Consider the following 23,460-nt stretch of genomic DNA (forward strand, 5'->3'; position numbering starts at 1 on the left):
CTCTCTCACACACACACACCCACAGCCCTCGTCGTTGCTGTGATTTTGCTTCAAATTCCCCCAGACCAGAATCCATGAGGTCTCTACCTCATCGATCCTGCTTCTCAAAAATTCCTAAAGGCTTGACAACTCTTCACTCGCAGACACATTCACTCAGACTCCATCAGACCAAACTCAGCTCCTTCTCTCTCACCCTCGCTCACTGAGACCAAACTCAGATCGACCAAACTCTCCTTCGATCTCTCTATCTCTATGTCTCTCTCTTTTCTCTTCCTCCTAAACACGATTCACTCATCCAAAATTGTAAAACCCCCAAATTCTAGGGTTTCACTTTCTCTCTCCGATGGAAGGCAACGACGAGACCTCGGGACCAATGATCGACGATGAGATCTATCACCCATCGTCCAACACCCACCGCCTAGTATCCATCGTCTAGCTTTTTGTGTAACACCCATCCAATTCCGACTCTCTTCTCCGAGAGCTCTCTCAGGTACTCTCTCTCGCTCTTTCTTTTTGTGTTTTTTATTCACCTTGTTTGCTTGCTCTCTTCCTTCGGAAGCCTGGTTTTCTCTATTATTTTTGGGAATTTTGGTTAAATTTAGACAAATTTTCTCTACTATTAGTTTCTGAAAAATTTTATTTATTTTTTGGTTGCAGGTGGTTTCGGCTCTCTCTTTCTCTGCTATCTTTCCCTTTCTGAGCTCTCACATGCTTTCTGTATTTCTCTCTCTCTCTCTCTGTCTGTGAATTTGAGTTTTCATAATTTACCATGATGAATTTCGATTTGGCTTAAAGACTCTATTTGGTCGGGGTTTTGATTAGTTTGATTTGGTGTGAGTTTTATTGTGAAATGTTTGGGTAATTTGTATGTTTCAATTTGGAGTTTTATATTTGCTTGCAAGGTAACATCTGTCTCTTTCTGCTAGGATTTTATTAATTTTGTTTTCTGTTTTGGTTAATTTAATTTAATTTTCTGTTTTGAGGAAGTTCACATGTGGTTTACTGGAAAATGATTCAGACTTATCCAGGGCATAGGTTGGATGGAAGTTCCTTCATGCTATAATGATAGTTTGTGGCATCTATTTTGGCATACAAGAGTACAACTGCCTCTATATTTATATCTATTTGTATCTATTTAGGTTTTTTTTTTTTTTTTTGTATTGAATATCTTATTTCTTTCTCTCGCACTTCCCTCTAATTTTATTCTTTGGTTCCTTAGGTGAGCAGATGTCTGGTGTCTTATGTGGTCCTAGGCTAAGAGATCAATTACAAGGATTCATTCTAAAGGATGGCTTAACAAGGTACAGGCCTATATATATATATATCACTGTATGTGTGTGTGTGTGTGTACTTCAAGGTCGGCGATGATCCAATTTCCTTGTGCATTCACACCGTGTATATTTGAATATTCTAATAAAAGTTATTTATTTCTTTGGTTGGATTAATATTGTTTTGTATTTGGGATTTTTTTTCTTAAAAAGGAATAGATTTGGCATCCAATATATCAATTATTATTCTAAATTCACATATTTTAAAATCAACTTCATAGCTTAACATTGTTTTGGGAGCATTTAGGATAATATTTATTTAACAAAAGTTCTAGACATTTAGCCAATGTTGAAAAAGGAGAAAAAAAAAAAAAAACAGGTGGCAGGGTGGGATGTGGTGAGGATGAGGGCATAACCATATTCTTCACAGGGCAGGGACAGGAAATGCGATTCACGATCCTGATTAACTCTTTGCTGATCCCTAAGAATTGTTTCCATTAGATCTATTTTACTTCCTTGAACCATGATTTGCTTAATGCTTTCGTGTTAGAGGTATGCTTATCTTTTTTAATGGCTTTGTGCAGGCAACAATAATGATAAGTGGTTTATTCCACTGTCTTGGGAGACTGTGTATGGACCACTCCCAGATATGTCTCTCTTTTAGGCAGGATTCCTCTGATCTGAGGTATGATCTGCAAGGATGGAGTACCTCCTATTTCAGCTTCTTACCTTGACCTTTTTGTTTTCTTCAAGCTCCTTCTAATGATCTTTTTTTTTTTTGGCATTGAGTTCCTTCAAAAGTTTAGTTTGGAAAGGGAATATGTATCAGCAGAATTGATTAGGATGAGAAATTGAATATGTACATTCTTCAGATACATATGAAAACAGAAAATATTCTATCCGGCTGTGGCTTTCCCATCCTTTTCAGCATTGTCAATATCATTTACTTCTTGTGTTGAATACTTTCTCTATCTCTTTTATTGGTAGATTCTTTATAGGCAGGCTAAACAGGAGATGATGGCTTTGCTTCTCTGTAACACTGATTTGCTGATCTGCAATTAAGAAAATGCTTGAATAAGATTGGTTTTTTTGTGGCGTTTAGCGTAATTTTGTCATTTTAAAACACTAGGGTAGCTGACTGTCAGCTATTAGCTTTTACAGTTTGGTTGAGAGTAGGATTTCTTATGAGACCAAAGCTATTTCTGCTATTAGTTTCAATATAATCTTTTAACCCATGAATTAATACTAATTATAAGGAAAGTTACTTTCTTTAAAGTACTTAACTTATTTCTATATAATCTTTTAACCCATGAATTAATACTAATTATAAGGAAAGTTACTTTCTTTAAAGTACGTTGCTCATTGTTTTCCCTGCTTGTTTGTGCTATTTTTGTGAATGGATTTTAGCTATTTTGTATATAAATAACAAATGCTCTTCAAGAACATACTATTTAATTTCAAGACTATGTCTAGGCTTCAATTTAGAGTATCCAATACTTGAAACCGAGACATCCATATAGAAGAGAAATAGTTTGTTGCTTCTTTGAGCTTTATTAGCTATTTCTTTTTTTGGATTTATTTAAGTTTTTAGACGTTTACTACTTTTCTGCAACTTTTATAAAAACTAGTAATAGACAACTGATTCACTTGGTCTTATTGGTTTAGTGGTTGAGTTTGCTAAGATGGGGTTTTGTTTAGGCTAGCTTTTGAATATGATATTGCAGTAAACTATTGCTATAACAAGTTTGATAATTGTCTCTATTTCTTTTGGGGGGAGGGGGGGAACTTTATGAGTACTAGGTTTTTGTTGGTTCTTTTTAGTATTTACGTTGGAGAACTATTCTGCTATAACATGTACCTATGGATGGGGATTGACTGAAATTAGCCATTGTGCTTAATTTGTTTTTATTGGTAAAGAGTTTCTTATACTTGAACTAAGTAGTTACTATTGTTTATTTGGATGGGATAAACAACAGTAGTTACTGTAAACTAAAGTTGTTTACTGTAGTTACTGAAATTTACACTTGTTCAAATTCGTTATAATGTTAGTACTTTGTGTGATTGGAGATGTTTCTTTCCTTCATTAAGTAGTTAAATATAGCTGATTTTCCTTCATAAGGTATTTAATTCGGATGCTTGCAGTAATTGTTAGTTAAGAACTTCATTTTTTTTATCATTGTATGGATGCTTGCAGTCATTGTCAGTTGATGCTTCTTTCTTTTTTCCTATTCTCCTTTCTTAATAATCTATACAAATTTACAATGGTTCAAATTTGTTATAATGTTAGTACTTTGTGTGATTGGAGATGTTTCTTTCCTTCATTAGGAGTTAAATATAGCTAATTTTCCTTCATAAGGTATTTAATTCGGATTCTTGCAGTAATTGTTAGTTAAATATACATTTTAATTTAATATTGATTTTAGGTTTTGTAAGATGTTAAAGGGAAATAGGTGGATAATTTAATATTGATTTTAGGTTAGTTAAATATACATTTTAATTTAATATTGATATATATCAGACCCGTTGCTGCAAGGTATTGAATGACTCCCCCCAATCCCATTCATCAGTGTCACCATTTTCAATTTAAAATAACAATCTTGATTCTTGTAGGCATTACTTGGTTATTCCTGTGGATCACATCCCAACTGTGAAGGATCTTCAAAGAACACCTCAAGACTACTCTTTGGGTAATCTAAATGTTGCTCAAGCTTAAATGATTCATGGTTCAACCAATGTGGGACTTTTTTCTTTGTTTTTTCATCAATATATGTATTAATCTTACACCCCATTGTTTTTCATTGTTTTTCAGTATGTCACATGTTAGAAGTGGGGAAAACTCTATTACAACGAGATGCACCTCAATGCCATCAGTACAGGTATTGCCCTGTTCTCGAAAGCTTTTATCTTTGTATTATTTTCTGATATGCAATTATGCACAATTAGATTGATTTTTGGGTGTGCAATTGTGCACAGTTAGATTGATTTCCAGAAGCTGTTCTCTTAGGTTGTTTCCTCTAGCGTTGCCGCTGCTGGAAATTATGTAAATTTGTATTACAACTTGATTCAGTTATTATGCTACTATTCTTGAATTCTTGTGGCACCGATTGCACAAACATTTGCTTCATAGCCCGCCCCTCTTGTTTCTTTAAGCCATTTGAATGCTTATTATGTACCATGGAAACGATGGATGTGAAATTGTGCCTTGGTGGTGAACACTGGATTGTTGACTGTCAAAGAATAAAAAACACTAGATTAGTTTCAATATTTATATTCTGTCTGTCCTACTAACATGTCACCCATATTGCTTAATGCAAAGATGGGCTGGTTAAGAATGTGAATGTTCATAATTTCTGTAATTTGGGCTATACATTGACCAATTTGTCCTTTACATCTTCTTTGGAAGATGTCTTTCTGTAATGATTTGAAGAGACCTAGGAAGTAGAAGATCAATACATGAGGTATTCAGCAGATTTTGATTCCTATATATCCACTTATACTTGTGAACCTAAAATGATTACACACAAAAAATTGAATAAATGAACTTGAATTAGAGTAGGCATGCATGCAGTATTCATCTGAAAAACAATTAGGTCAAAATAATCATTACTTGGTTTTTACTAACTTTGAACTAAGGTTCTGCAGATGAATTTGGTTATGAAAGAGTTTTGAGTGTGATGTTATTATGTCCTTTTGACAGATTTGGCTTTCATCAGCCTCCATTTAATTATGTTAACCATTTGCACCTTCCTTGTTTGGCACTACCCTACATACTCAGGTAAGCTATTTTGGGGTTTACGATATGCCTGAGGTTTCTCTTACCTCAACTTGTTCATTGAAGTGACATACCTAATTACACTTGAACAGATGGAAATATAAAAAATATGTCTGTGGGATCATTTGGATTTCTTGAAGCTGAAAAGTTGCTGGAGAAGATAAAGCCTCTCTCACCAATTACTTCAAAAGTGTGATTTGCGTTATAAATTAGTAGTGAAACATGATACATTGGCTTTCCCTAGTTAGTGGGTAAACTATGTAAAACAGAAAAAAGCATATGTCATGTTAATCGTTATGGTGAATCATATATCTTGGTTTGCTTACCCTTAGAATATGTATTGCTTCAAATTCTAATACAAGTATAAATATTTTTATTCTCTATTGATGCTTCTGTTTCAGTTTTGTGGTGCTTTATATTAAATTACTGTAAGTGTAAGTGATGCACATGAGAAATGCTAAGATTCCCTCTCTACAAATTCTCTGGAAATTGGATGTTGGAAATGTATGAGAATGTTGGATGAAATTTATGGAAGCATTTAAATTGCACAAATTGGATGTTGCATGTTGGAACTTTTATATCAAATATTTGGCAGGAAAAATTGATATCTAACGACCCATTTTATTTTACTTTTTTAATTAAAAAACATTTACAATATCAGTTAAACACTGATATCTAATGTCTATTAAATTTGATATTTATACAGGTATATACATTGAAATAACAAATAATACCGATATCTAATGTTATTTTTATATCACATTGTAACTCAAACTTGATGTTTAAGAGACTTATAATATCTAAAACAACGAACAAACAGATATCTAATGTGTACATATATATCGGTTTTAGTTACAAATTCGATGTGTTAAAAATATTATATATCGCTTTGATAAAAAAAGTGATGTAACAACCTACCAAATATAGCTTTTGATGAGTTTATAATATCAAAAAATAGAACCAAATAGATATTTAATATACCTTTTAATGTCAGTTCTTGAAAAAATAATGATATTGAAAGTATATTACATATCGGAATCCGTTCATTTAGATAGCGGAAACTTGAAAAATCGATATATATTATTTATTAACAATATCGGATATTTAACAAATAGGATGTCTAATTTGATATAGACATCGGCCCAAAACTGATATTGAAAATAGGGTACATTAGATATCACGTCTGCCCTTATCGGTCGCAAACTTAATAGACATCGGTGTTCCACTGATATCTAATGGGGTATTTCCTAGTAGTGAATCTGCCCTTTTAATTTCAAGGATGTATTTGTCTGACTTGATTGGAATTTTCATTATTAGCTGCCCACAAGAAGTTAAAGGTGAATTGATTAATATTCAAAGTATACTTAAATATATCATTGTAAAGAACTAGGATGTGATGTAAAAGTGTCCTCATTATAATGTCTTCATCGATCTTCAGTTCCTGACAGTTAATGATGATACCAGACACTATATTACAGACAATGGAACTTGAAGACTTAATTTGAGCCTTCCAAAGCAGGTGCTACAAGCACAAAACTCTTGGATATGCTTGAAAAAAATTTCCAGCTCAGGGTGATTGCGAAATTTGAACTTCCTGGCATTTGCTACAAATTTATTTTGACTTGGCTTGCTTGTATGGCTGTAAAAGATGAATAGAATTTGAATTGATTAATTATCTAGAGTACAACAAGGACATTTGAAACTTTTTTAGCCAGACAATAGTTGGCCCTTGTTATCTACAACACCAAAGGACAAACAAACAACGCACGTACGACCAGTCAAGTCAACATGTTCTTCAATTTCGACCAAGTAAAACACTAAAACATATGTATTATGATAAACCTTGAAGTTAACTCATGTTCTTAGGAGTTTGAGCTCATGAATTCTATCATCACAAGGATATCCTATAAATAAACTCTTGGTAATCAAGTGTGAGGTGAGTACTCTTCCTTTTCAAGTTAACGCCAATAAACAAGATGTATGTGACAAGGCCTCTGTCTAAGTATAGAAGGTCCCCTGAGTCACTGTCTTTAGTCTTTACCACCTCCAGAGGGGCCAAATTCCGGTTACCTTGTACTCCATGACCAAGAATCGTACTAGACTACATGTTGTGGAATGTGCAAGGATACCTCAGTTAAAGACCTGCCTTTCCTTCAGAACAAGGATCTAACAGTTGGATATGGATCAGATGATGATGATGTTGTATTTATTCCAGTGCTTAATCAGCCCTTATCTTCCAATACATATCAATGGTATAAACATATATAATGTCTCGAGTTACGAACTAAAATTCTTAAGGAATGACTTGGCCATGATGCCCGAATGAACGACTTGAGATGTCTTAAACAACGACTTGAGAAACTCTAGGTATGACTTTGGGAGAATGAGAGGAAAGTAAGAGTGAAGAAAGTAGAGGAGTGACGCAGCGTAGGTGATGAATCACAACACACACACACACACAAACTCTAGACTTCTTGATCCTCTAGATTGAGAATACCAAGAACATGGGGTCTATAACCTTATTGATCCGTAAGGATTCCAAGTTGATAGAAGGGTTGAGAAAAGTCTCATTTTCATTAATCTCTAAAAAACTCCATTACAACTACCAATATGGTGTTTAAATACCACCAAACCCTTGTTGACTCCCTAAAGGTCTTAAAAGGTAAATTCAACGGCCAAATTAAATACTGAAAGCAATAAAAGACAACTACAAAATTGCCCAAAAATTCGGAAAAACTTTAAATGCTAATTTGGCCTAGCATTTGACCCAGCTATGTAGAGATTTTTTTAACTTTTGGACTAAATTTTGCCTTTTTTTTTTTTTTTGGTCTGATGCTAAATCTTGCCTATAGACAAGCATTTAGCATAGTAATGCACATGCTCTTAAGGAATTGATGAGTTCATGAATTCTATCATAAGAAACTCCTATAAATAAGTACTCCTCTTTTCTATTCAGTACTATCTTATCTTCTTCCTTTGTTAACAAATACACCCCCAGAAAATGTATGTGACAAGGCCTCTGTCTGCGTATAGAAGGTCCCCCGAGTCACTGTCTTTACCACCCCCAGAAGGCCCAAATTCTGGTTACCTTGTACTCCATGACCAAGAATCGTACGAGACTACATGCTGTGGAATGTGCGAGGATACCTCAGTTAAAGACCTGCCTTTCCCTCAGAACAAGGATCTAACAGTTGAATATGGATCAGATAAATATAGATCAGTTGAATATGTTGCATTCATTCCTGTGCTTAATCAGCCCTTATCTTCCAATACATACCATGTGATACAGCGGACTGGGAGGCGTAGAGGGTACGTATGCACTTATTCATATTGGTTTCCTCATTACTCAATTCATATAAATATTTGATTTATGAACAAATCTGCAGGGAAGTATTCACAAATTCAAGGGAAGAGGATATGGGCAGTGGCTGTTGCGGCACTTATGTTCAAGATGTTAAACCAAAACCATTGGACCCTTCAGACATATATCAGCAAATTGAGATAATTCCTAGGAAGCATAACCGGGGTTGTTTTACTGCCAAGGCTGTTGCTGCAGATGGGTTTCCTCCTGACTTCTTGAGGAGAAAAGGGTGGACTGTGAGGATGCACACACCCTATCATTACCAATTAGGTGAAGCTCCAGGACTCAACTCTGCTCTACGAGCACGCCTTCCTGGGTTCAACTTTCCAATACAGAATGACTGTTCTGAAGCTGTGGTTGTTGGTCAGTGGTATTGTCCTTTTATGTTTCTGAAGGAAGGAGAACTGAAGTTGAAGGACCAAATGAAAAGATGTATGTTCTATGAAATGAGACTTGAGCAAAGATGGGAAAAATTTTTTGGATGCGATCATAATGTTAATAATGTTGGCAATGTGTTTGTGGACGCCTTTGTTCAAAGAGAGGTGGTTTTTGTTGCTGGAAGTGAAGCTGTTTGGGATGATAGAAATGTGGGTGATGGGTTCATGTGGTTTAAGAGTTTTGGAGGAGAAACAAGTGTGGGATTGAGCATGAAAATTGTTGAGAGAATGAAATGGGAGCAAGAGAGAGTTGGGTGGGTTTGTGGGGATGAGAGACAAGTAAGAATGGAGAGAGTAGAAGAGTTTGGAGGGACAGGTACTGCTAAAGCTGGGTGGAAGAAATTTGCTTGTTATGTTTTGGTGGAGAGGTTTGTACTGAAGAGAATGGGTGAAAGCTTAGCAGTATTGTTGACATATGACTTCAAGCACACCCACCAGATTAGGAGCAAATGGGAATGAGAGAGCCATGAAACTTTGCCATTGCCATTCTATTGTCACACTGATGATCTACTGCTACATGCATTTTAGTATGGGAAAAATTAGTACGTATTCCACCATTTCATCTACAGGCCAGCTAGATGGACATGGGACGTCATCATTGTATCTAGATTATTTTCATGGTTCAAATATTGCATATCTGTATTCAATACTGTATTTCATGCTTACATTTTCATCTCTTTAGTTCTAAATTCAAAACCCACAATTCAGCGAGAGAGGTCAGTGAGAAAGTACTAAAAGAGGGTGAGAGAACTGAAAGCATTTCAAACATTTTTCCAAAAGCTACTCCCTAAGAGACAATATAAGGGAACAAATGGAGACAACTTAATTTGTCCTCCAAAATTAAATGAAAGAAGACATTAATTTGCCCTTCTCATTTCCACACTCCTTGCAACTTTTGATCGTCTCAACAAAAGCAAGGAAGCGAGCTCTTTCCTCAATAAGCAGTTCCCGCTGGTGCTTGATCTTCTTGCTACGCATACAAAGCTCATCAATATCTTTGTTCACTTCAAATTGGTCTTCTTTCAACTGCTTCTTCTTCTTGGCAAGCTCTTCCCTTTCCTTTACAATTCTATGCCTTTCAGATCTTAATTCTTCCCTTTGCTTACCTACAACTCCCTTAGAGTAATTGATATCAGTATGTTCTCTATTCTTCTCCTCGTCAAATGCTCTCTGCATTTCCTGTAAGTGTTTCTCCATTTCCTCTTGCCTGCTCTTCATATCAGCCTCAAGATCTCTTCTCCGTGACTCAAAATCTTGAACCATTTGACTATGCTCAAATTGGGCCTTTCCAGATAAGGCTAACTGCTCATTCCTCATCTGGGCTGAAACTGATTCTTTCTCTAGCTTGAGGTTTTCCCACTCCCTCTCAAGTTCCTTATTTGTCTTCTTCAGCCTCTCAGATTCCTCATGCAATGTTTGTTCTCGCTTTAAAAGGAAAAGAGATGCATCAGTTCTTATTTTATGTTCCTCTCCTTTTGATGTGATAATTTCTTGTCTATTAATGGTTCAAAAAAACCTGATTGTAATATTTCCAATCCATTGGTGCTTGTTATGCACAAACTTTTAGTAAACAAATGCTATAATTTACCATTGCCCCTCGAGAAAATACAATAGTATACCATTCAAACCAACAGTGACTATAAATGTAAAAACCAGCAGTAATTCCATATATGAATCAGAGAATTGATGCATCAAAGTGATCCATAAATACTATATTCAAATTGGAAAACAAGCTAAGTGGCTAGAAAGTGCATCTTGATGCAACAGAGTCAAAAAGGTATCATACCTTGGCTACACACTGCTTCTCTATTTCAGATATTGCAATTAAATCAGTAGACTGTACCCGTTTAAGATTCTCTTGAGTTTCAGCCAAAGCTTGCCTCAATTCTTCATGCTTTGAAGTCCACTCCTTCTTCTCAGTCAGAAGCAGCCCCATATCATACTGGTATTCAAAGACCTGTCCACCAACAAACATGTTATAAGATATTAGGTAGGCGAAAATTTTGCTCAAATGCAAGAAGTTATTCTTGTTTGAAACAGATTCTAAACCCTAAATCTTCATATAGTGCCCACAAATTCTTAACAAGGGTACCCAAAAATAGCAATATGGAAATAACCCAGTGATCAGAATTCAGAACCAAACTTAATCAAACAAAACGTTAAAACCTAGTGGCTAACCTCAGTTTGAAGCCTGGAGACCTTCTCTTCGAGAGCTTGGCGGGCCTTCTGCTCCATAGCCGCCAGCTGGTGGAGCAATCCAGCCTCCTCCATATCCCGCGTGTCCGAGTCCGGAATTGTCCAAATTCTCGCAGAATGACTATTCATAAAACGAAAATTGGACACAGAATTGGAAACCCTAACTCCAGATGCAAGGAAGTTATGTAATTACGATTGTACCCTGCGATGGGCCTTCCCTTGCTTTCCGAACTCGGCCCAAGGACACATAGCATTGAATTTGGGCTTTTGGCCCAAAACCATGTGATTTTTCGAACCCTATCCCTGCGCTGCGCAGCACCAACTAAATTTCGGTTGTGCCACTAGTGTCGGATTCTCTGCCTATATAAGCCAGCCGCCTACCAACTTCAAAAACCACTACCCACCTGCTCTCTCTGTCTCCGATTCACTTCGAGGCGGGAAAAAAAAGCAGCGCGGGCTGAAACCTAAAAAATTTAAAAAAAGAAAAAGAAAACCAAAAGCATATTTACTTGAACAGCTGTTTGAATAAGGTTAGGGTTTTTCGTTTTTGGAGTTGCGATGGCGAATTTCAACATTGTCGTTGACGAAGATCAGCAATGGCTGCTCAATTGCTTGTCTGCCACTCTCGACCCTAACCACGAGGTCCGCTCTTTCGCCGAAGCTTCGCTTAATCAGGCTTCTCTGCAACCAGGTCCCGCACTTAAAACCCTCGCGTTAATTTCAATTTTCTCATTCTCTAATGCTGTATTTTTTCTTAATATGATCGATAATGTGGAATAAACCTTTACTGCTGGACTTTTTATTTTTATTTTTTGAATTTGATTGATAATTTGAAATTCTAGCTGAAATGAGGCAAAATGAAAAAGAAATGATAGTTTTGATTTTTTTGAGAATTTATGCGTGGCATGAATTGGAGTCTGAAGGTAACCCTGTAATGAGTTTGATGATTTGGTCCCAAAATCTAGTGGGTGGAGTGAAATATTTGTTTGCATTCCTTATTGATTTCCCTGTTCTATATGGATCACAGAATTACATAGAAACTAAAATTGTTTTACTTGTTTCTAATTGTCTGAAGGTTTTGGGAGTGCATTATCCAAGGTTGCAGCAAACAGGGAGCTCCCATTAGGGTTGCGCCAGATATCCTTTTGTTATCATGGTTCTTTATTTAGCATCATGAGCTTTCTTGTTTTTTTTTTTGTTTTTGAAATTTTAAAATTCTTGAAAAACTTTATTCCGTGACTTCTGCTTGAATATTTTCTCTTTTGTGTTTCATCTTTGATTAAAGAACAGGATGCTGATTAAAGGTTTCATTTGTTGCATACGGCAGGATTTTCTTGTTTCTTTTCATCTCTTGTGCAACTTAACTTGCTTTTACCTAGCTGCTGTCCTTCTTAAGCAGTTTATTAAGAAACACTGGCATGAGGGTGAGGAAGCATTCGAACATCCTGCTGTTTCATACGATGAGAAGGTATTTTCAGCCGTTGACATTGCCAAGAACTTTTGTATTTGTACTTCTCTTTACCTTAAAATTTATCTTTACCCTGTTCACACGTAAAATTGTTATATCATAGATTTAAAAGAGCATTGAACGTATTTACTGGTAATAAAGTGGTGAAATTCAGTATTTTGTAATTGGTAGTTGATCTATATTCTATATAATACATTTAACCTATAGTCAAGCGTAATGTTTATGATACAGTAATTTAACGCATTAAGTAATTTTATCTTTAATATACCTTAATGTCCTTCCATATCTAATTAGGTCATGGTTACATTTTCAGGCAGTTGTACGCAGACTCCTTTTGGTGTCATTGGATGATTCTCATAGGAAAATCTGTACAGCTATTAGTATGGCTGTTGCATCTATAGCAGTTTATGATTGGCCGGAGGATTGGCCTGACTTATTACCGTACCTTTTGAAGTTGATTAGTGATCAAACTAATATGAATGGAAGTAAGCCTTTATTTTTCTTGATCTGCTCAACCGTCTCTTTGTGTGGCTGGCTGGCTGTCTGCTTCTCTCTCTCTCTCTCTCTGTGTTTTCTTTCTACTGAGATTTTCTATTTAAAGGTGTTTTTAGATTAGTGTTGCAAGTAGCCCAAATTAACTAGTTAGTGTATTTTGGGAAGGATATATGAATTTTTTAGGTGATTCCAAAAATTTGATTGACTGCAATAACTGGCCTAAGGTGCAAAACATCCCTAGTTGCATGTTTCGAGTAGAACATATTTTCCAGGTACATATGGTACGTTGGATTTCATTCTCGATTTGTAATAAAATTTCTATCAAATTATACATATGCATATGGAATTGCTCCTTTGTAGAGCCATTAATATGTGAATTGTGGCCTTTCACACATCCTCTTAAGATTGTTGGAGTTTTGGGTCAAGGCCACAAAAATGAGGGAGTATTGATTTTGTTCGAAATAGAAGTTTGTTGACATGTTTCTGCTTTTTTGAATTTGATATTTCCGTTATATATGTGTATCATACCAGAAAATGGGGGGAACGACTCAAGTACATGGGAACTATACAAAGGACCCTCTTACAAAGTACTGCCTGAAATTGAAGAGATCTAAAGTCCAAAAATGAGGAAATGCGATGCTGTGAAAACAGCCTCTCACTCAAATAATGATATCAATAAGATAGCAACTCTGTCAAAAGTTTGATTGTTTCCCTACCAAATAATTACACGAGGTTTTCCAACATGAAAGCAATTTAAAAATGAATTAGGAATTGTGTGGTGGCACTAAAAACAGAGAATACTAGCAACCAAAAATGCCTTGCAAGTGTACAAGAGATGATTAACTGTCTCACCAGTCAACACCAATCTGCGATTTCTTTCTTTCTCATAAAATTCTCAAGTAACTGGGTATTGCCTAGGGCAGCTGTTGAAAATAAGTCTATCAGAAACATCTAGTTGCTTGAAATTGTTTGTTGTGGCTGTTTTATATTTGGTAGTTTAACTAGTTTGCTGCTGAGGATTCACATTTGTTCTTGAATTTTGTAGTACATGGAGCTCTAAGGTGCTTGGCTCTTCTCTCTGTGGATTTGGATGATAAAGTGGTTCCAACACTAGTACCTGCTTTGTTCCCATGCTTGCTTACAATTGTAGCATCTCCTCAGGTTAGCTTTCTTTTATTTTATTTTCCATTTAATTGTCATTTATTCGAGCTCTTCTTAGCATGTGATCCAATTTTTTAGTGGTTGCTTTTCAAAAGGTAAGGGAAATAAAACTCTTACTCGAATTTGGAGTGGAGTAAACATTTTCATGACATTTGAGGCACTTTTCAGTAAATAAGTTATTGAAAATTTGAGATGCTTTGGAAAGATTTATATTTCATGTCCTTTCATACATTTCTGTCATAGATTTTTAGGTGTTTCATATATGTCATCTTATGAATGGACCTGAGCCATCTTATGGTTTTGGGGTTTGCACATCTTCTGTCCATTCAATATTAAAATTTTCTATACTTCAAAAGGGGGGAAGCTGTCCCCTGACCTAAAACACTCACCTCAAGTTGTATCATCAGGGGAAGATACTGCTTTGTATTTATAAATAAAATACCTTTCTGACATGTCATGTCAAATTTGTGGAATTTTGGTTTCTTGCATGGAATAAGAAGTATTCTTCAATTTACTGTGTGATCTGTTGTTGGATTTGTTTGTGCAGTTGTATGACAAATATTTACGCACAAAATCCCTTTCAATTGTTTATTCTTGCATCTCCATGTTGGGGGTGATGAGTGGTGTGTATAAGGTATCTTCTCATCTATTCTAATTAACTAACCAGGATCTGAAGTGTGGTAATTTAAGCTTGTTCTATTATGAATTAACAGATTAAGATGTTTATGTTCAGACGGAAACCAGTGCATTAATAGTTCCTATGCTTAAACCGTGGATGGATCAATTCTCTACAATCCTGAATAATCCAGTGCAATCTGAAGATCCTGATGATTGGAGCATAAGAATGGAGGTCGGTTTGGTGGTTTGGTATAAAAATCTGTCATTGATGTGTATACTCTTTGTGAATAGAATGAGAATTTGATTTATGGTTTATTTCTCCCTTCATTATTAGGTATTGAAGTGCTTGAATCAGTTTGTTCAGAATTTTCCTAGCCTTATTGAAAGTGAATTTATGAGTAAGTCATTCTTATTACTCAGTGGATGAGACATATACCATTTATTTTCTTGTTCTTCCCATTGATAAATTTAGTTTTCAAATCTTGTGCTGAACTCCCCCGGTTTGTTGCAGTTATTGTAGGACCGTTGTGGCAAACTTTTATGAGTTCTCTTGGAGTATACGTGCGATCATCTATTGAAGGTACAGAAGATCCATATGATGGAAGATATGACTCTGATGGTGCTGAGAAAAGCCTTGATTCTTTTGTCATTCAGGTAATTATAACAATGGCATTTGCTGCTATGGCTTTATGTGCTTGTAGTACATTGCAAGAGAATTATATTTTTAAAAACTTCTTGATGTTTTCATGGATCAAAAGTCTGATTTCATTGCTTTAATCTAACACATGTGGTGCATTTATTTCCTTTACATTTATTTTTGGGGGATTTATTGTCAGTTTGGAGTATGCTTTATATCAAAATATTATCTATAGCTATACAATATAGGGTGTCTTTGGACTCTCTGGATAATTTGATGTTAGCTCATTTCAGTTGTGTTCTTTATTATGTTTAGATGGACATGATTCAGATTATATTTTATTTTGGGGAATTATAGTTGGGTTCACTGAATTTTGATATGGACAGGCCCCTTTATGAGTTGTTTCAAAACTCAGGTTGGAAATTTTTTTCTGGATGTGGAAAAAAATGAGGAACAATTTAAAACAAATAGGCCATTTTAAATTCATTTTGATATCCCAATAAAATTGCACATAACTGAATGAAATATTTTCTATGGATTGTTACAACAAGAAATTCAAGAATTTAGCAAATAGGTTGCGACTTGCAAGCCAAGGTAAAATGAATCCAATAACCCTTACAGGCGTATATGTGGTCGCCCACACTGTAATAAGAGATTTTCAGTTGTCTGTACATAATTCGTTTACATATTTTGTCACCGTATTTATTTCTAACATATGTATTTTGCATATACAGTTGTTTGAGTTTCTGTTGACCATTGTGGGTAGTGCAAAACTGGTAAAGGTATGCTTTAAAGATTTTGAAACCTATCTCTACTGTTGCCTTTTGTTCCTTATTACCTTTTTTTGTTGTACTCCTTTTTCTTGTAGGTCATTATGAATAATGTCAAAGAGCTGGCGTATTACACCATCGCCTTTCTGCAAATAACAGAACAACAGGTAGGTTTGTGCTTGTTATTCTTTTTGTTTGTGGTTCAGCATAAGAGTATTAGATTTGTTCAGATTCAGACCTTAATATTCATAAACTTCTAAGTTTATTGCTTGCAACTTGAACACCTTCATGGTTCTAAATTCTCTATGCACAGATTACTTGAACATCAAATTGTCTTACCCGTTTTTCCTAATATTTTTAACCTGGATATGTTGGCCTTCTCGTCCATCTTGCTTGTATTTTTCTCCCTTTTAATAAATCTGTTTCTATGGAAAAAAAATGCTTCTCTTACCTTACATATTCTAAATCTTCTTTTCTGTCTTGTTCAACTTGTGATTACCATTGCATTGGTTTCCTATCTTCCAACTTCCACTTTCCAACCATCATATCCTCTGAGTCCAAACTTTATCACGTCCTCAGGCACCTTAACGTGATATTGGCATTTGACCCCAATCACGTTCATCAAGATGACTCTGTATTTGACTCTACCAAGTAATCCACTTCATCATGATGGTGCCCCTAGGTTGTCATCTGATCTAATGCCTTTTTCTTAATATATCTCTGTTTGGGGATGTAATTCTTCCTCTTATTTACAACTTATGTTGGAAATTTCATGTCTTTTTGTTCTATTTAAATTTTCAGTTGAAAGCTCCTTCTTCTATTGTCATTTTTTGTTTCTCAATTGCCATTGTTCTTTAGGTTCATGCTTGGTCAATGGATGCCAACCAATTTGTAGCTGATGAGGATGATGTTACCTATAGCTGTCGTGTTTCTGGTACGTTTAGGCATCTCACATGGTAGTTAACGCATCTAATGGCAACCATAAATTTGTGGACTGAAGATTGGATTTTACAGCATGGGTCTAATTGTTAGCATCAGCTAATGGTTTAGTTACATAAAAATTGATAGCCATCATTGATAGGCATTATCATAATTCTGTTCTACCGATGTACTTCAATGTTGCAAAATTGGGTTCTCCATTTAAAGTTCAATTTCTTTCTCTCCATTTAAACTTGAGCTTTAATAGCATTTTTTCTTTCCAGGTGCTCTTTTGCTTGAAGAAGTGGTGAATTCATGTGGTACGGAAGGAATCAGTGCCATCATTGATGCTGCAAAAAAACGTTTTAGTGAGTCTCAAAGAGAAAAGGGTGCTGGGTCTGCAAATTGGTGGAGAGTAAGTAGAAAACATTTTGCCTATGTATGTTCATTTAATTCTTCTCTGTCAACTATTTGTTTTTTCATTTTTTTTAATGGCATGGCCTGTGCTATCAGATAAGGGAGGCTACTCTATTTGCTTTGGCTTCTCTTTCAGAACAATTGCTTGAAGCAGAGGTTTGTGCTTTTTTGTTTTTAGATGTCATTTATATTTACCGTGTAATTTTTTGTGCTTTGGTAAGGCTCTGATAAGCTTGGTGTTGCTTCTTTTCTTTGTGAATGATACACAATTCCTTTTTTGAGTGGATTCACCTTGCTATAGTATGATTAATTTAGTTTACAGGATTCAGGATCAATGAGAGTTGGCTTAGGAAACCTTCTGGAGCAAATAATCACTGAAGATGTTGGCTTTGGTATTTTTTTTTCCCCTGCAATCCCCCCTCCGAATTAAAAGATGTGTTCATTTCGCTCATCAGTGAACAGTTTCTGTTTTTGTGTTGCAGATGTACATGAATATCCCTTTCTTTATTCTCGTATCTTTTCATCAGTTGCTAAATTCTCCTCTGTGGTAACTATTACAACAGTTCCTTATCTATTTTAAATTTAAATCAATTGGAAATATTTTAAAACATTACAAATATATTACAGATCAGCCATGGAATTCTTGAGAACTTTCTCTATGCTGCTGTTAAAGCAATTGGCATGGATGTGTAGGTTTCTCCCTCTCTCTCTCTCTCTTTTTCTCTCTCATGCATGTATGTCCATGAGTAACTTTTATCTAATCAAGGATGGGATACATCTTTTGCCAACATTGTTCTGTCTTCAGGCCCCCGCCTGTCAAAGTAGGTGCCTGCAGGGCACTTTCCCAGCTCCTACCTGAAACAAACAAAGGAATAATTCAACCACTTATGATGAGTTTGTTTTCATCACTTTCAGATCTTCTTAATCAGGCAATTATCAGATCTTCTTAATCAAGTAATTTATGGCTAGGATAAAGTATAAACTTTAGTGATATTGTTGTATTTGCATTAAGAATTTACTATAATTCTGGTTTCAGGCATCTGATGAAACCTTGCACCTGGTTCTCGAAACACTGCAAGCGGCAATTGAGGCAGGTGGGTTGTGAAGGTAGTATGATTAAAGTATAATTTCTCTTTATATTGTTAGAACTGGATGAATTTTTAGCCTGCTATCTATTTTTGTGGTAATTTCTTGTATTGTTTTTTTTACTTTTAATGGGTTGCCTGTCTCCTTGCTTGGTTTTACTCCAATTGTAGGTTATGAATTATCGGCATCAATAGAGCCTATCATCTCTCCCGTAGTCCTTAACATGTGGGCATCACATATTTCTGATCCTTTTATCAGTATTGATGCAATTGAGGTTCTGGAGGTATGTGGAGTGTTGTTGATAGATGTAATAACATATTTAAATGCCTATTTACATCAGACCTCTTCAATGAGGGGATCCCCTAAATCCGAACCGTCCATTTATTGGGTACCCATTCAAGGATCATCCTTAAAAAAAGTTAGCCAAATCAGAACCCGTTGAATTATCTAATTATGATCAAACAAATAGATGAACACAATGTTTCCAATAAATACTGAAGTGATCATGATGATAACCAAATAGCTAGATGAATCCGATTTGATTGATTTTTTGGAAGAATGGTTCTTAAATGAAAACCTAAAAAGTGGATAGTTCGGATTATTGGACCAAATTGTAGGGTGGGCCCCAACAATGGGATCCCCATAAATGTGTTATAATCAATCATGCAGATTTGGGTGGTTGACCATTTAAATTATTTTCTGATCTATTTGTTCAATTAACCATGCTTTTACTTGTTCTTAATTAATTTATCCCAGGCACTCAAGAATGCTCCTGGTTGTATTCATCCACTGGTTTCCCGAGTGTTACCGTATGTTTGGCCGGTCTTCAATAAAGTAGGGCTTGTAAGAGTGTTTGTAATATAAATTCCATTCACATTGTACTATAGTTTAATGGATATGGGGGTAAAAAGTTTTTGTTGCTGATGCATATTGATGGTAATTGCCAGCCCCAACAACAGCCTGATGGATTAGTTGCTGGATCACTGGATCTGGTGACAATGTTATTGAAAGTAAGATACTTCAGTGGATATTCATCTCTTATTTTCCTCCCCTCTTGGCTTTCCAGTTTTATCTTTAGACAGCATCTTGCTGGTATTACAAGATTTGTTAATTAAACTTTGTGATAGCGTTGGTGCAGAATGCTCCTAGTGATGTGGTGAAAGCAGTGTATGATGCTTGTTTTGATGCTGTAATACAAATAGTCCTTCAAAGTGACGATCATAGTGAAATGCAGGTAATCTTTAATGCTCTCTCTCTCTCTCTCTCTCTCTCTCTAATGACTAATTCTAATTTTATGTGCTATTACGTTTGTAAGGTTTATAAATGACTTTAAGTTTGTTGTGACAACTTTGACCAGAATGCAACGGAATGTTTAGCTGCTTTTATATCTGGTGGAAGGCAAGATGTGCTTGCTTGGGGTGGTGATTCTGGAAATACAATGAGAAGGTTGCTTGATGTAGCTTCAAGGTGATTTTTTTTTCTTTAATTTTATTTTGGAACTGCATTTTGTCTTCCATAAGTTCTTGCAAACTCTTGTTTAGGTTTTTGGTTGAAATTTTGGCACGTACTATTGGCCTCAACCGAAAATGAACTACTAATGGGTACTTATTTGCTTCTTCCTTTAGAAATCTATGTTTGTGGGGGGTTTGCAAAGGGGTTTGTTTTGTTTTATCTTTAAAGATTTGGTCAGCTTGCTTGAATGTTTATTCCATTGGACCACATCACCTCTGCTCTTGGCTTACAATGTGCATGAGCTTTAGGTCAGCTCTGTAATCTAAGATCTATACTCTCATATGACTAATTCTTCACATTCTAATTTTCATAGTATAGAACTCATTAACTTGGTGCTGCCAGTTTATTTCATATTTAAATTATGAAGAAAGCTTTGTTTGTTATGATCCTTGAATTTTGTAGTAAATATTCCTCATCAATCTCCGAAAATTCATGTCTACACTCTTATTTGGAAGGTGAAGTCAACATTTTCTTCTTGTTCATCATTTGATGGATTCAAGTGATACTCTGCTTCTTTTTATGCTTTATATGAAAATTACATGTTGTCTTGCATGCTGAAAGTATGTGTCAGGTTCTGATGTTATGCCATTTATACTTTTTCATTCCATTTGGGCATGGATTAAATTTTTATTGTTTGTAAATGAGTGAGCATCAAAATAGTATTCGTAGGATTTTTGTGGATCCTAGTTGCTAAAAGCTGAATGTTTAACAACTGACTGCAGGCTTTTAGACCCTGATTTGGAAAGCTCTGGTTCTCTTTTTGTTGGGAGCTACATTCTGCAACTTATTTTGCATCTGCCGTCACAAATGGCACCCCATATTCGAGATCTGGTTGCTGCTCTTCTTAGGCGCATGCAATCTGCTCAAATAGCAGGATTGAGAAGCTCGCTGCTACTCATTTTTGCTCGATTGGTATGTGCCTCAACTTTTCATCTTTGTGAGTTCCTCTGGTTAATTTTTGCAACTTCTACCTAATTAATATATTTATCATCAAATTGCCCTGGCATTCTTTTACCTTGAATTTTATGTTTAATTTTAGCCGGTCTGTTATGGATCAGGCATTGGCTATTGATATCTTATATAAATTATTTTTTGAATGTTGTATTTCATAGGTACACTTGAGTGCTCCAAATGTTGAACAATTTATTGATCTGCTGGTCTCTATCCCAGCTGAAGGCTATGATAATTCTTTTGTCTACTTAATGTCAGAATGGACTAAACAGCAAGGTCAGTTTTTCATATTCAGTTAGCAGAAGGGGATTTGAGCATACACCACAAATGAGCAACCATTTAATCTGCATTTGTATACTGTTTAGATAATTGTTACCTGCCTCTTTAATGTTACTAAAGAGGCCAAGACTTGTTAGAGGGATTATAAGATATTTTTGCATATGTTAATCAAGTGCAGGTGAGATCCAGGGTGCCTACCAAATTAAAGTCACTACTGCGGCTTTGGCCTTATTGCTATCATCTAGGCATGCTGAATTAGCAAGAATTAATGTGCAAGGATACTTAATTCAGGTTCTACTGAAACTTGTAACTTTGTGCAGTTATTTATATTCTTAAATGTGCTTGCTGATTCAAGAACTTGCTCTTCTTCCCCTTCTTAAGTCTGCTGCTGGGATAACCACTCGCTCAAAAGCTAAATTAACCCCAGATCAGTGGGCCATGGTGCCACTTCGCGCAAAGGTACTTCTTCGTGTTTTTTTTTCATCAAGCAGGAGACTTATTTGAACTTTGGTATGGTAGAGTTGTCATACTTGGTGAACAACTTCCACATGGCCAAAGGACTATGACGGGTATAACCAGATGACTGGCCCCCTAGGGAAAGCTTTAAAGGCAGACTTTCTTTAGTCTCTCTCACATTTTGTTTCAGTGTATCATTATATTGGTCAGTTCACGATTGTGATTGGCTTGATGATTTTAGCCATTGTAGATGGAAGTTAGTCATTAATGCTAGTGCTTTGCGCCACCTTATTATTATTGAAAATACCAGTTTTAGAAGCCTTTTTTCATTTCCCCTGGTTTTTGCAGATTATGGCATTATTGGCAGATGCATTGGTTGAAATCCAAGAACAGGTTTTAGCTGGTGATCATGAGGTAGTTAATCATTTTAGCTTCTTTATTTGTCGAGATTACTTGTTAATAATGAACTTTAAGCTTTGAACCCCAATTCCATTTGCAGGATAGTGACTGGGAAGAAGTTGAGGCAGAGGATTTGGAAGCTGATAAGGACTTGATGTATTCAGCTGGTGTTACATCATTTGGCAGACCCACACATGAACATCTTGAAGCAATGGCAAAAGTATTTAATAAGGTATTTTGTTGTTGCTTATGTATTTTATGGAATTTTCTTGGAATTACTCACCAAACTTTCCATTTTCTGAAAGGATGAAGAGGATGGTTATGAAGATGATCAACTAAGTGCGGCCGATCCCCTTAACCAGGTATCTTATGGACTTAATTTTATATCTGCTAAACATTATCACTCATGTTTTGTGTTTTATACTTTGATTGCATCTTGCAGATTAATCTGGCAAATTATCTTGCGGAGTTTTTTGTAAATTTTTCTCAGTGTGAAAGGCAACTGTTTGATCACCTTTGCCAGGTGGACTTTAATAACTCAATTCATTCAGATTGAAGCACTTGAAAGCATTTACTAGAAGTGAATTTGTTTTTGCTTTAATCTTTTTGACTAAACTATGTGATTTCATGTATTTTTATGAACTGCAGAGTCTCACGCAGGATCAACGGAATGCTATTCAAATGGTCCAAACTGTATGAGGATTTGATTGCATGTGATAAGCTTGGATTATTCGCTGCCAATCCATCGTTCAATTGTTCAGAGGAAAAGATATTAATCCCCAAAAAAAGGGAACAAAAAAAAACTTGCATTTCTCGCCAAAGTTGCTCCTGAGGGTGTCGCACCGACTTGCATTTCTATTTTGTTGTGGACAATCAGTGAATTTTTTTTTGGGCAGTTGATTAATAGCCAAAATGCAGAAAATCGAGCCATGTATTTTGTTAATTTGTTGTGAATATTGTTGTCTAGTTATTTTATTATTTGTTGATGAAAATAATTAATTGAAATCTAGAGCAGGAATGTTCCTTTAGTCGTGGATTTCTAAGAAAGTTTGCAAGAGATATTCAGATGTTTCAAATTCATTTTTCAGAAGTTTCAAAAGTATAGTTTTTTTTTGTTTGGTCAAACAAAAGTATAGTGTCTTAAATCAATAATTATAGTAGAGAAACAAGAATCTCTCCATAGTTCATATCATGCAACATGTCAACGCGAATGCACCATGAATGGAATCAATATTCAGTCAGCCTATTACGTTTGACAA

At 35.5% G+C, this 23,460-nt stretch overlaps 3 protein-coding genes and 1 pseudogene across 7 annotated transcripts; 3 read left to right on the forward strand and 1 right to left on the reverse strand.

Moving 5' to 3' along the window:
• Nucleotides 1-3,858: 3,858 nt before the first annotated feature.
• Nucleotides 3,859-5,416, forward strand: LOC147295357 (bifunctional adenosine 5'-phosphosulfate phosphorylase/adenylylsulfatase HINT4-like; annotated as a pseudogene). Its single transcript, XR_015120249.1, has 4 exons — nucleotides 3,859-3,955; nucleotides 4,078-4,144; nucleotides 4,966-5,043; nucleotides 5,133-5,416. The product of XR_015120249.1 is annotated as a bifunctional adenosine 5'-phosphosulfate phosphorylase/adenylylsulfatase HINT4-like (transcript).
• Nucleotides 5,417-6,871: 1,455 nt separating this feature from the next.
• LOC147295358 (uncharacterized) lies at nucleotides 6,872-9,501 on the forward strand. 3 transcript variants are annotated; one of them, XM_086231856.1, is made up of 3 exons: nucleotides 6,872-7,254; nucleotides 8,285-8,349; nucleotides 8,427-9,501. In XM_086231856.1, the coding sequence occupies exons 1-3, from the start codon at nucleotides 7,156-7,158 to the stop codon at nucleotides 9,295-9,297; spliced, it is 1,035 nt and encodes a 344-aa protein (XP_086087982.1). In that variant the 5' UTR covers nucleotides 6,872-7,155; the 3' UTR covers nucleotides 9,298-9,501. The 3 variants fall into 3 exon arrangements, with proteins under 3 accessions (XP_086087982.1, XP_086087981.1, XP_086087980.1); XM_086231855.1 differs by having other exon boundaries at nucleotides 6,873-7,237; nucleotides 8,268-8,349; XM_086231854.1 differs by lacking the exon at nucleotides 6,872-7,254 and having other exon boundaries at nucleotides 7,840-8,349.
• Nucleotides 9,502-9,619: 118 nt separating this feature from the next.
• Nucleotides 9,620-11,131, reverse strand: LOC147295359 (nuclear matrix constituent protein 1-like). 2 transcript variants are annotated; one of them, XM_086231858.1, is made up of 3 exons: nucleotides 11,017-11,131; nucleotides 10,682-10,795; nucleotides 9,620-10,263 (listed from the first exon to the last, which is right to left on the reverse strand). In XM_086231858.1, exons 1-3 carry the CDS (start codon nucleotides 11,107-11,109, stop codon nucleotides 9,679-9,681), a joined length of 792 nt encoding a protein of 263 aa, XP_086087984.1. In that variant the 5' UTR covers nucleotides 11,110-11,131; the 3' UTR covers nucleotides 9,620-9,678. The 2 variants fall into 2 exon arrangements, with proteins under 2 accessions (XP_086087984.1, XP_086087983.1); XM_086231857.1 differs by having other exon boundaries at nucleotides 10,625-10,795.
• Nucleotides 11,132-11,424: 293 nt separating this feature from the next.
• LOC147295360 (ARM repeat superfamily protein) lies at nucleotides 11,425-23,281 on the forward strand. The gene is made up of 33 exons (XM_086233451.1): nucleotides 11,425-11,725; nucleotides 12,110-12,171; nucleotides 12,410-12,502; nucleotides 12,816-12,987; nucleotides 14,043-14,158; nucleotides 14,706-14,792; nucleotides 14,892-15,008; nucleotides 15,111-15,174; nucleotides 15,288-15,430; nucleotides 16,148-16,195; nucleotides 16,282-16,350; nucleotides 17,042-17,117; nucleotides 17,386-17,516; nucleotides 17,615-17,674; nucleotides 17,841-17,910; nucleotides 18,001-18,065; nucleotides 18,146-18,207; nucleotides 18,324-18,447; nucleotides 18,555-18,612; nucleotides 18,775-18,887; nucleotides 19,361-19,438; nucleotides 19,552-19,614; nucleotides 19,743-19,838; nucleotides 19,962-20,071; nucleotides 20,839-21,028; nucleotides 21,229-21,343; nucleotides 21,525-21,637; nucleotides 21,728-21,805; nucleotides 22,151-22,216; nucleotides 22,302-22,433; nucleotides 22,507-22,563; nucleotides 22,644-22,724; nucleotides 22,850-23,281. Exons 1-33 carry the CDS (start codon nucleotides 11,593-11,595, stop codon nucleotides 22,898-22,900), a joined length of 3,093 nt encoding a protein of 1,030 aa, XP_086089577.1. The 5' UTR covers nucleotides 11,425-11,592; the 3' UTR covers nucleotides 22,901-23,281.
• Nucleotides 23,282-23,460: the final 179 nt, after the last annotated feature.

This window comes from Dryas octopetala, chromosome 2 (genome assembly GCF_963921425.1).
Source record: "Dryas octopetala chromosome 2, drDryOcto1.1, whole genome shotgun sequence".
NCBI classification, from domain to species: domain Eukaryota; kingdom Viridiplantae; phylum Streptophyta; class Magnoliopsida; order Rosales; family Rosaceae; genus Dryas; species Dryas octopetala.